Source organism: Salminus brasiliensis, chromosome 4, assembly GCF_030463535.1.
Source record: "Salminus brasiliensis chromosome 4, fSalBra1.hap2, whole genome shotgun sequence".
Classification (NCBI taxonomy): Eukaryota; Metazoa; Chordata; class Actinopteri; order Characiformes; family Bryconidae; genus Salminus; species Salminus brasiliensis.
In genome coordinates this window covers 34,786,056-34,807,250 of record NC_132881.1, presented here as the reverse complement: position 1 = coordinate 34,807,250, position 21,195 = coordinate 34,786,056, and the positions used below count along the sequence as shown (strand labels likewise).

Genomic DNA, 21,195 nt, shown 5'->3' with positions numbered 1-21,195 from the left:
AGCCATGCCATAGAAGCCACTTTTGGTTTCTTTAAACATTTTTAAAAGGGTGGTGCTTTATAGAACCATTTTTGTGAAGGAAATGTGTGGCTTTAAAGAGGCTTTTTAAAGTTAAATACCAGGAACCCATACAATTGAAAGGTTTTACTATAAACCTATGCCCATACCAATAACTATTTAGGAATATTTCTTTTTAAGATCTTGGCCTAAAGCACCACAACGGCTACGTTCACAGAGCAGGAGAAGTGGCCCAAATTCCAAATTCTCTCACCATATCCGGACTTTTTTAGCCTGTTCACACAGTCTTTTAAAATTACCTATATCAGACATTTGTCTGAACTGACACTCCAAAATCGACGTGCACTGCCAAGGCTCAGTGGTTAGAGCTCCGGGCTCTTGACGACAGGGTTGTGGGTTCGATATCCGGGCTCAGCAAGCTGCCACTGCCACTGCCTTGAGCAAGGCCCTTCACCCTATATTCTACCCAGGTGCTGGAGTTGGCTGCCCACCACTCTGGGTGCGTGTGTGTGATCACTGCCCCTAATTCACTAGTGTGTGTGTGTGTGTTCACTACGACAGATGGGTAAAATGCAGAGGACACATTTCACTGTACATAGTTCAGTGACAAATATGTGCACTTTTACCACTAGCAAAAGAGCAATGCTTCATGTGAAGCAGCTGGGCTCACCACACAGAATGCGCTCGCTGTAAAAAGGGGCGCACCACAGCCACATCTTTGGTTTGTGTGCTTGGTTTCTTTAAACTTCCCTTTTAAGCTTCATCATTGTCCTTTCACACGGCAGCCTTGTCCTTCTCTGGCCACGTTCGGCCATTTCTTTCAAGATTTCAACAAATGCAGAGGGTTGAAATGCCTTCCAATTTAGTTTGAACAGAGAAATCACCCCAAATATTTATCTTATATATGTATATTAGTCTGTTACCCCTATTCAGTCACTAGTAGCATGAATTCTGATCTTGCTGTTCAGACTGGGTTGCATTGCTGTGTACTTGATATGCATCAGAGTTTAGTACCACATATGAAAGTGGACCAAATCAAAAAATTTCAGATTTTGTGTTTTTGCCATATACACTGCCACACAGATAACACAACTGTCACATATAATGAAAAAGATTGGATTTGAGCCACTTTTGTTGGCTGTGTGAACAGAATGGTTCTTTAGAAATTGTATATATATATTTATATATCTAAAATATATAACTATTCAAGGTCAAATAATGTGCTAGATGTGTAAAGTGTAAAATACTACATCACTAATGAATAGGGGAGTAAAGAAATTGGCATATCGAAGTATTATATAGATATATTATGTTTTGCAGTACTGTATCGATTTTCAACGCTGTATCATGAATAGCTTACATATAAAGATTGTTGACAGACACTGGTCCCTTTTGTGCGCTAGATAGCATAGTTGTACTCTATGATTATGACTACTATGACAGTTTTCCAAAAAAATTATTACATTTTTTAGACAATATTTTGTCTTGCTTACATTTTCGCTATATATTGCAATATATATTTTATTGTAACCCCTGTATCATGCTATGTTTCACATCACTAGGTTCTTGCCAATGCACAGTCCTACTAATGAGCAAACATAAGAAAAAATTATCATCAGTAGGAGATAAAACTACAAAAGAAAATACATTTATAGAATGGTTAAGCCATACAGTACCAACTAGAAACAGGTGACCAGAGTAATGACATCTGGTATCTGTCCATCCAAAGTTACTAGATTGCTAAGAAACTGCATCACATACGAAGCATCTGAAAGTCTGTTAGTCAAATAAAACATTCAGTAATTTGGTAGATGGCTCATTAGCATATTGCACAGTACTACAGTGAAGATCAATATCACAATAACAATTAACACATGATAGACTATGCAGCCCAAATATTGGCAATAATAATCAGTACTGCCAGCGGACTACTGCCAAATGCAAATAAGGTCAGAGCCACACACACTTGTCTACCTCCTTCGGTGGGATCTCTCGGCTGGAAGAGACAGTCTGCATTATTGACAGGACATAGTAGGTGAATGCCAGACGCTGAAGCACTCCAGGTATCCGCAGCCAGGACCAGGACACTTACACATTCACATACACACAAACACACAAATATACATACACACAAATTCACTTTTATTATCAATTCAAGACATGATGGAACAAAAGGAACAACGATCCTCTATCATTCCAGAGAACACAGTTCCACTGCTCCACAGCTCAATGTTGGGGGTCTTTATACCCCTCTAGCCCACATGTAGCATTAGGCATTGACCCAATAGGCTCACATTTATATGTTCCAGATAGTCCTATCCTATTGGCAGTACTTCTCTACAGGGACTAGACAAGCTGTGTGCATGCATTTGCAGATCTGTGTCAGCAATGGATGCACCTTAAAGTAAAGTATAGTCATTAGAAGGGGTGTCCACAAACTTGGATATACAGTGAACACATGTATATCCACAAGTATTTTACAACACCTTACAGCTTGTTTCCCAGCCAATCAGATTTTTAGATCCAGACTGATCTGCTCCAACCAGTACTGACTTCAGACTGCAGCAAGGCGGAGCCGTCTTAAAATCTGTCAATAAATTAGCCCAAATGGATTTGACCTAGAGGACGTTCCACATTTCACTGTATGTAAAATGTCATAACACACTTCACAGATTGGGTGTGTAAATCTACAGCATAACGTAGATGTAAAATATATGGCTGTCAAATATATTTATAAGTGCATGCAATTACTATTAATTTTAGTGCTGACAGACAGGGCAGCGCGATGTGGTCACTTATTTAGAAGACAGCAACAACCTTATGCACTTTTAAAGTCGCTGACTGTTACATTGAATAACTAGGCCTCAACCTATGGTCTATTTTTTGTCTCACGGAGGCTAAGTTAATGGTGCTGCAGAGTCAAAAGAGGTAAAGACTGAGTCTGTCAGTGTGGAGGTGCGAGCTGCCCGGCAGAGTCTAATCGCGCTCATCTGAGTCCTCAGGGCTGAGGGTTCTCAGGAATGGATACAGAGAAGAAGATTGATGGTAATCTGCACATTAGTTAATTGAAAACCTCTTTGTGGCACATAGAGGAGGACCGTGTGAAACAATATAATCCCAATCATTGATCCAACAAATCAAATAAAAAGCGGAAACTCTCCACCTCGCTGCAGGAAGACAGGAAGCGGTTTGGGTGACTGATGGCGCCTGTCACTTAAAACACAGCTACGCTTTTCACAGGAAATCCACTCTCCACTTTTGCCTATCTCTTGGTATCAAGAGATCAAGAACCTGATTAAGAGATCAATTACAATCAGCAACACATGCCTCTATATTTGTTATGCAAACGTATTCTTTATGTTCAGTATGGGTTGTCTTGAGGATAGGAATGGCCAGAGTTACACAACCTAATGAATATATTTTACTACATACATTTCAATGGGAATATCTAATGCCTAAATATATGCGCTTGGTCCACAGCCAGGATGTTATCCACAAAGAACATCTCTGCTATTGACCATGCACACTGTTAGTGGCTGGGAGATATGTAACTGTCAGCAACTTGATAAATGCCCACTGGGCTGCTGTTCTGTAATAATGCTTATGCTACCATTATTGCCTTTCCGTGAATCAAGCTCTTAGCTGTGGCCGGCAGTGTGCTCTGTGTCTGAGCTGCGTCAGACTGGAAAACACTGCAATGGATCAGCAGCCCCATACTATTCTCACGTGATGTTTGACTCTTAAAGAATACGCTATATGTCCATATGTTTGTGGACACCTCTTCAAATTAATGCATTTAGGTACTTGAAGTTGCACCCATTACTGACACAGATGTAAAAATAATATTATAAAACATAGCTGTTCTAGTTCCTGTAGAGAAGTACTGCTAATAGAATAGGAGCGGATAAACATGAACCTATTGGCACCATACCTAATGTCAGGAGTAGGTTTGAGGGGTTAGGGTTAGCATTGAGCTGTGGAGCAGTGGAACGGTGTTCTCTGGAATTATGGTGCTCCATCTGGGATGAGTTTGGGAGTTGGGGATAAAGTGATGTGGTGATCTTCCAACATCCTGACCTCACTTACACTCTTGCCACTGAATACAATCAAAACTAGTAGAAAGCCTCCTCTGGACACTAAAGAGAGTTATTCAAACAAAAGCAGGATAAACTCTTAATACCCTTGATTTCAGAAGAAGCAATGAATGAGCAGGTGTCCCAATACTTCCCAATAGTTCTTATAATGTATCTTTTATGTATAATCTGTCCATTATTGAAAGTAGAAATCTCCATCCACTTAAAGGGCACATATCATGGAAAAACACATTTTTAGTAATTGTTTAAAAAAAGAAATAAAGGTTCTGACGCATAAGATAGAATGTAAACATTGCTTGTTCTCAAAACAAACCATTTACATCCCAGTTCATTCAACCCATACATGGAAATTTGTGATGTCATAAAAATCAGCACATTTACAGTATGCCTGCCTATTCATCCTATAGTTTATAGCTGCCTTCAAGTGTGAGACCCCGTGATTCTTTAGTGAGTTCCAAACTGTTCTGAGTGTCTGGCAGAGTTGTTTGATTTTCCTGTTTTCCTGAACTAGATTTTTCGTTTTCCAGTTTTTGGGGTTTCTGGATTTTCATGATGTGGCAGGCTAGAGGCTACCTGTGAGTTTCTTATGCCTGCAGTGACTATGTGTTCTAGATTGACCTAAATAAAGCTCTTACGCAATTGCAGCCTGTCTCCCGCTTCCCAGCATTACAATTTCGGCTTGGGCTGCTTTTTAAGAGCGGCACAATACAGGGCTGCCAGTTGGAAGACAGGCCATACACTGTTTGAATTTTTGCACACATCTAGTGCCTCAAGAATACTATTCCACATTCTGCGCCAATTCTGAAAAGTTTAACACATACATAATATAGTATATACATAATATTGTGGATCAATATTTTGTTCTTTCTTCCAGCTTCATCTTTTGCACAGATGGTCTGACATTTGCATCCAGGACTTGCTGGTGTTCTGTTGACTCTATTCTTACCTCCATTCATGCAACACAACCTTAAATCATGAAAGATCCACTTCCATGCTTTACAGTTGGCAAGTTATTTTTTCCATGAAATGCAGTTCCTTTTTTCCTTCAAATTGATCTTTATTGATTGTGGAGTTCTATTTTGAATTCATCAGTCCACAGCACATGTTTCCAAAACTCATCTGGCTTCTTCAGATGTTCTGTAGAATATTTAAAATTTGTTACAAGATCAGTTATGGTTTCCTTCATATGACTCTATGAAGAATGTTTGTGCAAGCAATGCTGCACAGTGGAATAGTGCACCACCCTCTTGCCTCTAAACGTTTATGCAAATTCTTGGCAGTATTATGGGAGTTTTGATTTGCCTGTCTTACCAGCAAATGCAAGTTTTCTTGGATTTCCAGATCTTACCTTAACCTTTCTTAATTAATTTCTTAATAACATTAACATTTATAACCCTCCCTTGCCTTGTGGGTATCGTTTTCAAATTGCCTGAAAAATTCTAAGAGGAGTCCCTGTTTGAGGAGTATTTGTAAGGTTGTAAAGAGTGACAGTATAAAGCTTAGAAAGTTTGATTCAGCTGACAGCTTCTGATTACAATTGGTAGTTGGTCTGATTTGCTAATCAAGATCTGAGACCTTTTATGCTTAGGTGTAGAATTCTTTTTATAAGCAATTTATAGACTGTAAAAACATAACACCTCACAAATGTCATAAGAGAAATGCAGGATGTGACCAATGCAGGCTACAGTCTCTTTAAACCACAAGATAGTAACTATTCAGGCATCAGGTAAAAGTATGTGAAATGTGCCATTTATGGTAAAAGCTAAAATTACATTATATAAAGTTCCATAAAATCCACTGTCCAGCTGGTGCTGTGAAACACTATCGGTCATAATTGACCATTAAAACAGGGTCTGTTTTTGCACCATGCACCTCTGTTAAAAGTCCCTAGATATGAAGATTGCTATTGGAAAGTATCACAATATTTTGCTTAACCCAGTTACAGATGCATCTAGCCAGACAGCTGCATTAGTGTGGCTAATGTATGAGAAACCCCCTATCCTCAAGCTCTCAGGAGTGTTTTTCTTTCCACAGCAACCTGACTGCTGGTCTTACTAATGCGGTCAGATTTTGCTGCTTTTGTTGGACTTCCAGTCTACAAATGTAAACTAGCTTTCCTATATGAATCACTTGCTTACACATAAACATTTATTTGGATTATGTCTAGGCTTGGACAAAATGTCAATGCCAGTGGTGATTTCAATGTCTTAAATTAAATATTCCAGGCCTGTCTAAAAACACAATCTGCAAAACTACTCAATGGTAAAGCAAAATATTAAACCTTGAGTCTTGTATGCTTCAGTCTTATATTACACAAGGCACTTCATTCAAACTCTCTGCCTGAGGTGAAGGAAGAAGAAGACTTTGAGAACTTGACATTTACAAGATGTTAAATACATCATAAGGTGGTCTTCAGGGACAGGTCTGAACAAGGCAGTCAAAGGCTAATCATGGCCTGTAGAACTGCTTGGTTCAGGTGCACTGGTAGCTGGTATGGAATAAAAAAGGGTCATGGCTGAAAATCAGGATTGGAAGTCACTGCTGTAATGTACTGAGAAAGCTACAACAAAACACACTTTCATGTCTTACTTACATAAGCCATCTCTGGGGCTGTAGTTGATGAAACAGAAGCCGATGAGCATCAGCACAACAGTTCTCCAGGTCAGCTTGCGCAAGAGTTGGAGTCTTGTCACACCTTTCCTTCGCATTGAGCTAAATGCTAGCATTACAGACGTTCCTATGATGAACACAAACCTGAACAACACAACAGACGTTACAAGGATGCTAAAGAATGAACTATTCTGCATTATTAATGGCAGAATTTTTGTGCATTCAGACATACTGATGCCAGTACCTTTCCTCACTCCTAACTGAACTAATTTCAATTAGCTGTGCATGGTGAATTGCTAGGTTTTCTTGCGTACAGAATCTGGCATATATTTCAGTCTTTCAGACTTAATGTACCACTGGAAAGAGATGGATTAATGGGCCCAGTACACACTGTATGGCAGGATGAAAAAAGACCTGGAACTGAATCATTTTCAAGAGAGATTCAGTCGCTGGACTGCATTCCACCTCTTCCATATAATCAGAAAAATGGAAAGTAATAATTCTGCATCGATTTATTAAGTACTTGCTGGAAGCTTACCAAGGCATCACAAGATCAGCTACAGTAAGGCCTGTGAAACACACACACATGCATAAACATACAGTGAATAAATGCTCATGCTTTAGGGAAGCATGAACAAAGCAAGAATGTAAATGTATACTGGATAATATAATCATAGTCATGTCGAATGAATAGGGTAAAAAGACTGTCGACATCTAGCATTAGTGATCTCAGCATCTTCAGAACTTATTATACCCAAATGGAATCACTCATTGCACTGCGGTTCTGTTAATGATAAAACATTGCACACCCCTAAATACTGTGTTTTCTTATTATTCTTCGATTTTCAGACAGGCAGTGATTTATACATGCTCATACAGCCATGACAAAGGAGGCCTTGCAGTAATATGAAAATCCATCTGCTTTCTTCTATGATCAATACAGGTTTGCTGATGTGATGAAGAGGCTATTATGAGGCTTAAATTGAGTTCATCTGTGAATACTTCTCGAGATGCACTTTGTAATATAGCCTCCATTAAAATTTAACATGCATCCTTATCTGCCTCCTTTGAGGATGATCAGCAATATTGATCTTCAGGACAAACTCTTGATTTGAAGAAAAAAAATAACATCATGCAGATAACCCAAGCCTCATTGATAAAGAAAGTGCAATCAAATCAAGAAGAAGAAGAGTACAAATGTCCATCATAGATAGATGGTCTAAACTTGTCTTCAACAGTGTAAACATGACCAGCATAGATTATATTTTCATATAATCTGATGGACTAGCTGCTCTATTACCATGACTTTTTGTTTGTGTATGTTTTTTTTATTTGTATTTTATTTTTTTTCTTCAATAAATGTAATTTCAGGAACAACTACTCCAATAGCTTTTAAAATCTTCTGTAAGAGTAACATAATCATAGCATGGGTATTCCCAGAAAGTATAGCAATTACTACAGGTCAGGAACTGAACAGACTGAAACTTAAGCCAGAAAACCATTGAGCCACATTCATGTAGTAGTTCCACAGCATAAATCTGCAGTGCCTTTAAACGGGGTGCAACATCACTGAGCTCAGGGTGACCTCAGACTACACTGGGGACAAACAGACTCTGCTTCAATAAATCCTGGCTCATATTTCTTCAAGACTAAAATGAGATGTTTTGTTTACAGTTATACAATAATGTGAAATATGACTCTGAATTGACTTCTTGAAGAGCAAACAAATAACATAAGACAGCGATGCTGGACAGATGTGAGATCTGTAAACAAGGATCATCCACGTGCCTGTTAGATCATACACTATACGAATACTAACCATTCCATGGTGCATGCTGAAAGAACCAGTATCCACCACCTCCATAGTTCACAAACACCATGATGGTTAGGGAGAACCTGCAACACAAGAAAACAGATAATAATGGTCACCTTCTTAAAGCTGTAATCAGTAAGATAATCCTGAAGAGCTGCATATTCCCAGTATCATGTTCTGATGACTTTCCAAACACTTATATAAAGAGATATTATTGAAATTTAAGCTTGATTAATTTTGCTTGCAAACCCAATGTAGTGTTGATGCTTCTGTTATAGCACTCACATAATCCTAGAAGTACACGATTAAAGTTCACAGTTAAGGTTAGTTATTTATTATAGATCTGTCACTATTAATTATATAGTAAGTATATATTAAGTAATCAAATAATCAATTATTCTGACAGCAGATAAAAAAAAATACATTATTTCATCAAACATGTGAACATCACTAAATATTAACAGGTAATGTATTGTGTTATGTGTGTTATTATGCCTTTACTGTCATTTATACTTACTTACTGTACAATACTAGGATATCACTTAGGATATCATCTTAGAAAACCAGAGACAGACCACAGGGTCAGCCATGCTTTGGTGCCCTTGGAGCAGAGAGGTTAAAGGCCTTGCTCAAAGACCCAACAATGGCAGCTTAGTGGACCTGGGTATCAAACCCACAACCACATGATCAATAACCCAGCATTCTAACCACTGAGTAACCACTGCCCAACCATGCATAGCCTAGATTCCAAATGTTAATGGGGGGAAAAAAAACCACTGATAAAAAGGGTGGGCATGTCCATCAGGCCCTGTTATTTACTGCAAAACAGATCAGCATATGAATTTAAAATATGCTTTATCATTACGTAAACTGCTAAACATTGCTAATCCATAGTAAAAGTTTATTCTTTTTTTAACTGAGAAACCAAATTTAATTATACTGTTTGTTTGTGTTTTAAATATTGTATATCTTGTCACACATATTTCATACCTGCCCAAACTGGTTTAGCTCTCATAGATACATCATAAACACAAAGCTGCACAAATAACATGTTCTAAGTGATATTATATAAAGAACAGCGCTGTTGACCTAAGATAAGCTTGTGCACACATCCTACCCATCAGTATCACATCATTAACAAAAACAAACGTGAAAGGCTAATTTTGTCATGTCGCGGTTCCTCAAATATCAGTATCTGTCAAATGTGAGCAAAAACAAGCTTAATTATGTCTGTACCAATTATTCTTGGTTGTTAAAACCACTGTTAGAATTTAGCAGCGGAAAGTAGTCAATCCATTTTCTCAGTTGCTAATGGTAACAAGTATATTTATGAGGAATGGAATTTATTTATTTATTAAGTTACTAATTCATTTGGTATGTTTTGTTTCCAAAGCTTTTAGTACTTTAACTGCATAAGTTACTAAGTACTTCTGGAATTGTATTTCTTGGTATTTGGAAATCCAGCTCAAGACCAACTTTTAGTGGTAGATGGTTTAGATGGCCTAAACATGTCTTGATGGTTAAGAAGGTTGAACAGCTGGTCATGTAGGTGTAAACATACCCTATGCTGGTAAGTCAGCTGGTTTAAGATGCTTAACCATCTAAACTCTTGACCAGCATAGATTATGTTTCCATCTGAGTTTGATGGACTGGCTGGTCTAATAGCATGACTAACTTTACCAAGATGGCTGTCAAGCTGGTCATACTGATTGGCCACTGAAGAGCTGGTTGACCAGATTGGTCGAGCTGGTCGTGATGTTCATCCTAGGCAACCAGCAAAGTCTTGATGGTTGTGCTGCTCAATAAGCATGGTCATGCAGGTCAGACACCTTGGTCAAGCTTGGTTAAACTGGTTAAAAAGCTTGGTCAAGTTGGTCATGTTGGTACAGCTAAATTATGAAACCATGAATGTTTGTACTCCATTTTACATTAATTTCCTTTAGAATACCATACATGAAGACTGCCAATGCTTTAGAAATCTTAATTCCTGTCACTTTGTTGGTCTTAAATGATAGTTTGGCTAGATAGTGGCTGGAACTGAGTTACATAATACACTGAGGTAGAACTAAACACTCAACAAAACACAAAGAAAAGCATGAGTGGAGAAATGATTCATTATGGAGACATGTTTCACAAATCCACACAACTTCCCAAGCGGAGTGTTCACTTGTCAATAGCGGCTACTGAGAGGGACATCATCACATTGCAGATCTGAAGGGTGGGGCTTATATTTTATATATCAAGTAAGAAATGCACTGCGAGGTAATGCAATCTAAGCATTATGAATCACTCAGGAAATGAATGCTTGTCCTCTGAATCTCCTCACCCAGAAGTGCTGACTAAAGCTCTCTGCTGTAATTTATTATACACACATAGCTTCGTGCAAGCTACCCAAGCGGCAACGTAGTGACTATGAAAAACTACACTGAATTAGCAGCGTGAGGCTCAGTGCTTCTTCTCTGCTTCTTAAAGAATTGCATGTTTTTCGTTATGCTACATCAGCAGTGTGTACTGAGAGTCATTAAAACCTGCTCGGGATCCAGCCTTATGACACAGTCAATGAAATGATACCTCAACTGCAAAAGCGTCATCGAGATTATATTTCTGTGGTTTGTTCTGTGTGGAATCTGAACATCATGCCCTGTTTAAGTGCCACAGCGAGATCAAAGCCAACCCCTAGAATAGAGTCTCTGATAAAGCTTACTGTATCTGAACTGGCCCTCCCTTCTTTTCCCTCATGAAATTCAATTAAGAGATCAGAACAGAGACCATTACTGCCCCTTTTAGGCCTAACCTGCTGATACAAGATTTTAATCACATGCCATCCTCTAAAGAGGACTATTAAAGCAAAGTACATCTCTCTCTCTCTCTCTCTCTCTCTCGCTTTCGTCCTTTAACTCTCTCTCTCTCTCGCTCTCTTTCTCTCTCTCTCTCTCACACACACACAAACACACACTCTTACACACAAACACTCCCCCTCACACTTTGTGACTCCATCCATTAGTATCCATAGTTACAAAGACAAAGGTTAAGTCATTTTGCAGATGAGGCTCAGGCAGATTTTGGCAATAGAGGACCTTGTTGCCAATCATTTTAATTAAAAGCCTCTCAGTGTCTCTCACAATATATCCCCTTTCTGTTGAGAAAACCCATCTTTGGTAGATTAAACAATTAACGTTGCTTGCCAACATCTAATTACTGCTAAGAATTATTGTCATTCATCAGGAAGCTGGAAGTAGAAAACAAAATACCGGATTGGATTACATCTCACAGAGGTGAGCTGAAACTGTATTTGGAAGAACCTTGAGTTATGGAGGCATGACACAATTTGGACATTAGTACTTTTGCCCTTTGATATATCATGATTGTATCATTTCTATCATGGCAGCCATTTAAAATAATCAATATATAATTGTATAACATAACATCTCATTTACAAAATCTAATGTAAATGTCAATGCTGGTGTTTAAATGGGAATCGGGGTCTTCATCAGGTTGGTTTAGCTGTCAGTACCCACATTTACGAACAGGTGGAGTGGATTGGCGACATGGATAAGCATGTCCTACAGTAAGAGCCCTCTGAATCTCTGTACTTGCTGTAGACATTTTCAAATAATTACTGATCAGATTCTTTTATATGATGTTATGAAAAGCAAGGGTTTCTACTTGCAACTTGGGACAGTTGATATAAGAGATTTGGAAAATATCACAGGTGATTTACTGTATTAACCTCAACATCTAAATATTGTTATGTTCTGCAACTCACACCTATAATCATAAATATGGCTACAAGCCTTCTGCTGGCAAGATAAAAAAAAAATATTTTCTATCAAATGTCAACATAATATATATTGTACTTTACAGCTGCAATTGAAATTATTCAATCTCCAAATTAAGTTTGTAAAATGTACACATGTACTTTCAGCTGTTTGCAATAAATCATTCAAACAATAACAATTTAAATAGCTCAGCACACCTAATAGAACAAGTGCTTTCTCTACATTCAACACAAAATTACACTTTTAATGACTAATGCAGTTTTATACAATTCCCCTGAATAGAATCCCTCATAAGAGCATGCGTTTGCAAATCAGGTGGCAAATCAAGGGTTTCATTAGTTGCATCAGGTGTGCCTGAGATAAAACACATCAAAAACCTGGACTGGCTAAGGGTTTGTGGACTGTGATGTTTGCTTGCATGTAAGAAATATGGCCCAGTCAAGAGAATTGTCCCTAAAGTTCAGAGACAATATCACTGCCTTGCACAAACAAGGAAAATGATACAGAAAGGGAGCAAAGCACCAACATGTTACTAGAGATACAGCTAGAGGCACAGTTCACATGTTTGAAGTTAAAGGAACACTGGCTACGCTACCTGGACATGGCAGAAGCAGGAACCTATCACCAACTGCCACCAAATTCCTGGGATGCAGGTGGTCAAAAAAAAACAAAAAAAACTCCAGTGACTGCAAAAGATCTGCAGCATAATTTGGTGGCAGCAGGCACTGAGGCAATAAGGAAAACACCCTGCCTACTGTGAAGAGTAGTGGTGGCTCTGTGATGCTCTGGGGCTGCTTTTGTTTGCTTCATCTGGCACTGGAAACCTGTAGCATGTGCAGGCCAAGATGGATTCACTCAAGTATCAGGAGAAAATGTCATGCCTTCTTTAAGGAAGCTAAAGCTTGGGCATCATTGGACCTTTCAACAGGACAGTAAGTCCAAGCACACCTCAAAGATCACCAAGGCTTGGTTTCAGGAGAAGTCCTGGAAAATTCTGTGAGTGGTCATCACAGTCAACTAAATTAACTAAGTCAACTAAAAACGTTGGTAGGATCTGAAGATGGTGGTTGCAGCAAACCCAAAAGTATTAGTGATCTGGAAGTCACTGCACATTAGAATTTCAGTCGAATTTCAAAACATATATTACGTCTAACAAGTTGGCTGCAGAGCTTCTATGTTCATGTAAGGCTTTTGTCTCCAGCAAAAAAAAAAAAATCTAGACAGACCACATTTTATTCAGCCTACGAAAAGGAGCTGGATTTTTTATTATATTACAATAAAGACCATAACCAAACATACGTCAGTTACTGTGTTTGTAGACATCACTTAGCCTCATCATCAACCAAATCATGGGTAAAAAAAAAAAAAAAAAGTTTCATAATTCATTTTATATCAAAAGCCTGCTCTTTAGTAAAGGTAGCCACAAAATGACATGCTTTGCACTTAACCTCTCGACATCTCTGTTTCTACAGGTTGATAACCTATAGGCTGGGTACTTCTAGTACTTTAGATGATTGTATAAAAGGAACTGTGTATACTGTATCACACAGAAAATAAATTATTTTTAATTGTATAAATCCCCCATTAGGTTCTATTGCTCTGCTTGCTGACCAGCTGAGCCAGTGAAGTCAGTGGCGATGATGCAACTGGGTGGGCACGAGTACTTGTTCACGTGGCTTAGGACCAAGGGAAGGAGACATTTGGAAACAAAGACATGGCCTTAAATCACATGGGGAAAAGCATTAGGCTAAATAAGGAAATGGGCCATTGCCTTTCAGAGAGCAAAAGCAGGTGTAGCCTGAGAAAAACATCTGGTTTTATAAGCACTCTACTTTATAAGGAATATTATGGCAAAAGTTACCGGAACATTAAATAGTAAATTACTTTTTGAGGAAAAAAATAACACAAAAAAAAAACAAAACACAAAAGGTCCACACAGTGAAGCCTAGATCTAAAAGCCACAGCAGTTTGAAATATGATATTAAATTTGGTTACCTGCTTTAATACTGCCAGTAAAATAAATGACCATTTGTGATTATCTGGTAAGATCTGCCAACAAAGGACACACAATCTCTTTCACTCAGCTCCCAATCTGAGAAGTCATATCCTCTTTAGCTCTTAAATTCACAGTCTGTTGAATATGTGCTGATATGTTGCCCCTATTATTACATCAATTTTTGGGCAAGTGGGAGGTCAAAACTACAGCAGTTTCCTGTTTCAAGAGAGGCGTGCTTTGTGTCTGCCCTGCAGCCACTATTAGGTCCTGCTGGGCCTCCAGATTAAATCACATCGCTCTTTACCAACAGCAATCCACTGTTTCCTACCATAGACGCAAAAGATATTACAGATGATGCCTAGAGCAACCGCCAGATAACAATGGCTCAAATGAGCAAGTGTCCAGACTATGACCTCTCCAGCCGCTTTAGTTATACAATACATTCTCTCAGCAAAAACACACTTTTCATGCCAAAAACAATTAGGCAGCAATCAAGGCATATGTATAGACTGTAAGAGTTCACCATGAATAATGATTCTAGGTTTTATAAGAATGAAATGTCATTTTATGTAACATACCCTCGGAACATGTCTAATGATTTAAGACGGGATGATTTTGGTTGGCCTTGGTCCATGGGGGCCCCACTAATTGCCTCTTCCTGAAACCAAAAACACAAATTATTATTATTACTGAATCAGGTACAGATCATAGTCATGTCATATATTAGCAATATTGGAAACTGACAGACTATATGTACTGTTCTTCTGAAATGCCTGTGTACTGGCTGAATGCATTTGGAGGGTATGAACAGTTTCTCTCATTTCCCAGGGAAGAGGTTGTCATTTCCCATATGGCCTCGTGCTGGCAGAGAGATCCATCACAAAGGAATTAGCACAAACCTCTTCCTGCTCTGGCTCTTCCAACCCCTAAATGTAGTGCTACAGGCCAGGCTAATCAAACTAGAAATTTTAGACCAGGCAAACTAGAAATTGTTTTAGGTTGAACAGCCAAAACCATTACCATCAATAAACAAACAAACAAACAATCAAGAAACTGACATCTGCAATTAAGGGGTTCAAAAGTGATGGCTGTAGTCTGGTAAAAACAATAGACAATATTAGACACTGCATTACCTTTATTCATGGCAACATATAGTTTCATTAGGGCAAATAGGTAGTAGGGGTTGAACAATGCACTGAGCCCACAATCTGATGCATGATCCTGGGTTCACAAGTCATTTTGTGATATTTTGAACAAAGTCTAACAAGAAAAAAGATGACTATTTATTTTATTGTACAATACAGTTATAAGACTAGAGATGGGCATGGGATGAGTGCCGCATGAACATGCTGGAGTGGGTTGCTGATTGGTGCTAGTTGTTTGCCATATTTAATGATAAAACAATACAGTTGTTTTAAATGTCTTAATTAATGGAATGCTGGCTTTCCACAATGCACATGGTCACATTTATGAATTGCAATAACACAATTTCTGATGTATAGGCCTCTAGAAGTTAGACAAATATAGAGTGTAGTACAAGCAATCTTCTTCTTGGAATAGTGTGGTTTTCTTGACTATGTGGTGGAATCAACCCTCGCTCTACTGCATAGAAGGTAGTGGCGTTATCCGCTATGCAATCCTGGCCACAGTTATTTAACTATCATTAGGGTTTTGACATTTAAGAATTGTGATTGTATGTAAGCTTACCCTATTCATGGAGTATCGAGACTCGCCGCAGCAAATACATTTCCTGAGTTTTGGCATGAAGCTACATCTATCAAAAAACAAAAAATCAGTTTCATTGTTTATATATTGTCACTATATTTTATATTATCTCTGATACATAAGTTTGGCAGACTATTAGTATATATTCTGGTTTTTCAAGAGTTATTTAGTAAAGGCAACTCAAAAATAACACTTAAAGATGTGATCCTAGCTCTGTTTAAAGGTATTGAGTAGTTGTGCTAATAAACATCAGGGAACTGTAAATGTAACTTGCTGACTTCAACTAAGAGCAACCTGACTGATGGTTCAAATCAATCAAAGAGTTCACTTCACTGAATTGTATTTAATTTGGAATAGTGGTAAATTCATCTGGAAATGCCATCCTTAAAAAGTGACATTTACTGAGTGACATTAACTATTATTATCATTGTTATTGTTATATTGTTATTTTTAATTGCTTACAATACATACAGAATGATAAAAGAGATCATTCAGACAGTAGCTCTTAGTCTTGGTCCTGGAGCACCACTCCTGTGCACATTTTAGAGTTCCCCTGTTCCCAACACACTTGATTCAACTAGTGAACTAATTAAAAGCTCCTTCTGAGGTAAAATGAGTATGTCAGAGCAGGGGGAACCATATGACATGCAGGGCAGTGGCACTCCTGGACCAGGTTTGAAAACCACTAGATAATGATAATCAATCTGATGACCACCAAGTCATAGTATGAAACGTGAAACATCATTACCTATAGAGAAGAGGCACAGATACCCACAGAAAAGCCAGAAGGGTCAGAATCAGGACAGCCACCAGTAGAGCTATGAAAAAGAAATAATAATTTTGAATGTCTCAACAGTTGCAACAGTATTGGAGAATTTCATAACAACAGTCCATGTTTAACACTTCACTTAACGTTCAGACCTTCAGAGTCTTCTCATGGTTACTGGTAAAAGTCTAGATCCTAAACATCTGCTGCACTACACCAATATGATACAGATCTAATTATTGATATTCAGGTTTCACCCATAAAATATATATTAATTGTAAAAAAAGAAAATAAACAACAAACAAATACACAGTTTGGTTGTGCCACGTTTAGAACGAGCCTGGAATAAAAAAAAAATCAGTCATGTGTACAAATCCAATTGAAGTAGCGTCTGTATACAAAGTCCAAATAGGCATCTTCTGTGTTTCAACAGTTAGGCCTCTTGGCTGCTCTTACACAACATACATATTTCACACTATCCCTACATAAAGGCAACACGATACAACTCTCATGGGATCTGTATATGTTTTGCAGTTAAAGCGTTTGCACTGAAAGCTAGTTTTTTTTTGTACGACATAACATATGAATGCTAATTCCCTACTAACTTCCCTCTTTCAGCTGCAGAAGGCATGCTGGACACTGGTTAAACTTATCTAACCCATTTTCATGCACACTGCAAAATATATACAACTCTAAACATACAGTACATTTTGTATTTTGGGGTGGAGTGATTATGTGCCTTTTTGTTCCTTCTTCCATTTTCCTAGCCTCACTTTATCACGGCCCAAAGCAGAAACTCCATCACTCTGTTTCACAAGGGAGTTCTCAAGAGCCCACCACTTCCCCTTTACATAACCTGAAACCAGCCTGTCAGAGTAAAATCAATTTATGCAACCCAAACCTTGGATCGCCAATAACACAATGCACAGAGGCATATTTTCACAGTACATGATGAAACACATGACATGAGCTGCGAGGAGGCATCATCCATGATAAAGGATCCAGGAGGAAGGACGCAATACTGGTAACCACCAAAGGTACAGAGGGAGGGATTTGTGTGGAAAAACAAACATGGAAATGGCCTTTCAATCAACGTGCGAATGCACACCATGACACTTGCCTCCCTGCCATGGATGCACTGAAACTCTACAGCGATGATTGAGTTAAAAAACGGCTTTGCCATGTCCTTGAAATGAATCAACACAGACTGTACGGTTAAACTTTACCTGCTCCAGAGTACCTACATTAAAATGGAAGTATTCTAAGTAATGACACTGTCACAACTGAGAGCATATCCTCCGCCCATTAATGAAAATCTTAGATACATCCTTTTGTTGAGTTCCCTTGAAAAATTAGATTTACACTGATTTTTGCAGATGATTATTCTGTGACTTTTACAGAATATTCTAAAGTTACTGGAATCTACAAAACTGTAATATCCATAATCTGACCTATCTATTTATATCTTATACCTGAAACAAAAAAAGGAAAACCCATATTTGGCAGTTTGACCCTATTTAAATAGTAGTGTGCAATGTTGATTACATGCATTGCAACAAAATTGAATGCTGAGAAAAAACAAGTGTACTGGCATGGCTGGGTCCTACATACATTTGCTTAACACTACATGGAAAGTTGAAGTTAGAAATAAATAAATAAGTAATCAAACTTCATGTTTTACAGCCCCTAGCAGTTATAGTCATTTATACTTCTCAGCTGAGTTGCCCAGTTAGGTTAAAAAGAATTAGATGTTAATGTTAGCTCAGCACAAGATCTAAACACTGCACATGATACAGACTGGCTTATCTTTAAAGCCATTTACTTTTTAAATAATAATAGTAGTGTTCATTAATAATGCCATAACCATCAAAGCTGAGCCTCATTGGCAAGCACTGTGCATTGAATAGCTACAGATACAGCCATCTAGATAGGTAGGTAACTAGGTTTTATTTGCCCCAATAAACTTGATTATATTCTAGTTCTATTGTATTACAGTGACTGATTTTGTAATGCTTGTTAGTTCATGCATAGAATTTCCCTAACTGGGCATGTCAACCAGCTGGTTGACTTTCATATTCTCTTACTGAATAGGTCATCTGGAAAGAAAAAGAAAGGATGAAATGTTGCTAAATGAGAATACAGGAACACAGTACAAATAACAATAAATACGTGTTCAGTATAAGATTTCATATTATTACAATAAAATAGAAAATTAGGTAAGTATTAGGTCTACTTCTGGCCTATATAGCATTCCTTATTGAAGACTCCTTATAGAAAGGAACTACAGTTAATCCCTGTCTGGAAAGCCAATTGCTAATGTTCAGTAAATGCATCCCAGTGCTGAAAGCTAATGGTAAAATATTAGATCAATGCTGACCTTATCATAATTGTGAGATGCGTACTAGCACATGATTAAACAATATTTAATCTTTTATCATTTTTTTGGAGCCTAGACGCCTACAATGGTCTGTTGATATATATGTAAATCTTCCAAAAAAAAAAAAAAAAAAAAAATACAGTTGCTGATAAATACTCTGTGAGCTTGATAACCCTATTCAGCCCACCTAATACTGAATATGCAACAGTCAGCTTCTGCTTGCCTCCAGCCTGCTGATCACCAGGCCCATTACTTAAGCCGTGAGAGCTCAGTGGAGCCTGCATATAATCACCGGACAGCGCAGCTAATGGACGCTCATCATGAAGCCCGCAGTTTAGTTATACTGGCCATATATCTAGCAGATAATGGTTACTTGGCCTTTAAAGTCAGATCTACAACATAATCTGCACTATTGTAAAGTAGCCTCTACATTATGGAGCGTGCCGCTTTCAAAATCCCATTATGCCTTAATCCTTCGTGCTCCTCTAATGTATTTCCCTCAATGCTCCCCTCATGGGGCATCCTCCAAAACAAACATGGCAGAAAAGCTTTTCTTTGTGCTGTTTTTTGAAGAAAGGGGCAGATTATTGAATCAATACTGCACGTATCCGGCCCATGGGACACAAGAGAAGCACTTCTCTATAGAAGTTCAGATCACAAGACATGTTTCCTTTCTGCTGACTCAATTAAGGGTTAGGGGGATCAAAGGGAATCTTCGGTTTGATTGAATGATAGGGATTAGTGGGTAAAAGTCCCACATGTTGCAGAAGTGACACTGTAAGTTGTGCTAATATTACTACTATTTTCCTGCTACTATGTACTGTGTACAACTAAAAGATATGCAAGTCATACTTCTGTGAGGCAAAGCCAGAGATGGAAGCTATCAAAACCGGAGAAGAGGAACACTGTAATGAGCTTTACAGATGTTAACTGGAAATGAAAAACATTCACTAATTGGACTAAAGTATTGGGACACCTGTTCATTCATGGTTTTGTTTTTAAATCAAGGCTATTAAAAAAAAGTTTTCGTTGAAGCAACTGCCCAGGGAAGTCTTTCTACAAGAGTTTGAAGCATTTCTGTGAGGATTTGATTGTATTCACCAAAAAGAGCAATAGTGAGATCAGTATGTTGGGTGATCACCACCCCACCACATTCTCAACTCCCCAACTCATTCCAGAAAACACAGTTCCACAGCTCCACAGCTCAATGCTGGGGGTGCTTTATACCCCTCTAGCACACACTTGGCATTAGGCATGGTGCCAATACGTTTACATTGAGCTGCCCCAGAGAGTCCTATTCTATTGCCAATACTTCTCTACAGGGACTAGCTAAGTTGTATGTGTGTGCATTTAAACATCTGTGTCAACAATGGGCACAACGTTAAGTTGCTGAACGCATTCATTAAAAATGTTGTCTACAAACATTTGGACATACAGTGTGTTTCATTTTGTATTTATCATTCTCCACACTCATAAGAATAAGTCTTAACCTTAAAAGATGTTCCACCAATAGAGTAATTTAATTAGTTTGCACTTACGCAGATAGGTATCATGTGGAAACTGATCCACTTGAATAAAACAGGTCACATTGAATGCCAGGTCTGCATCTCCAGGTCGTACCCAAAGTGAGTAATGCCCTGCCTCTTCAAATAAGTGACTTAAGCTGAAATGACAGATAAGCATTACATTCCTTTAAATCTGAGCAAAGCTGTTGTATTTTAAAGGCGAGACACACCGATACACTGAAATACTGAAGGTTATAAATGGTCATATCCTTGACATGATTATGCAGTTTAAGTGTTTACATGCAAACAATGCACAAATTCCACAATACGACGTACTGTGTAAGAGAAAAACACAAGTATTCATTTTGCTTTTATTTTTTAGGTGAAAATCCATGTGTCTTACATAAAAGGTTTGTAATGCACAAAAGTCTCTTACTGAATTAGTAATACACTAATTTGTTAACTGCATATTCTGTGAACTGCTGTTTCAGCATGCACTTCTTAAAATGGCG

At 38.1% G+C, this 21,195-nt stretch overlaps 1 protein-coding gene across 1 annotated transcript in view; it reads right to left on the bottom strand.

The window, feature by feature from the left end:
- Nucleotides 1-21,195, bottom strand: part of LOC140554155 (heparan-alpha-glucosaminide N-acetyltransferase) — a 37,184-nt gene that overhangs the window by 13,187 nt on the left and 2,802 nt on the right. The window contains exons 4-11 of the mRNA XM_072676987.1: nt 20,717-20,841; nt 16,784-16,853; nt 16,018-16,084; nt 14,889-14,968; nt 8,542-8,618; nt 7,261-7,291; nt 6,706-6,866; nt 1,993-2,105 (exon numbers count right to left, since the gene is read on the bottom strand). Coding sequence (XP_072533088.1) covers nt 1,993-2,105; nt 6,706-6,866; nt 7,261-7,291; nt 8,542-8,618; nt 14,889-14,968; nt 16,018-16,084; nt 16,784-16,853; nt 20,717-20,841 — 724 coding nt within the window. The remainder of the gene's footprint in view (nt 1-1,992; nt 2,106-6,705; nt 6,867-7,260; nt 7,292-8,541; nt 8,619-14,888; nt 14,969-16,017; nt 16,085-16,783; nt 16,854-20,716; nt 20,842-21,195) is intronic.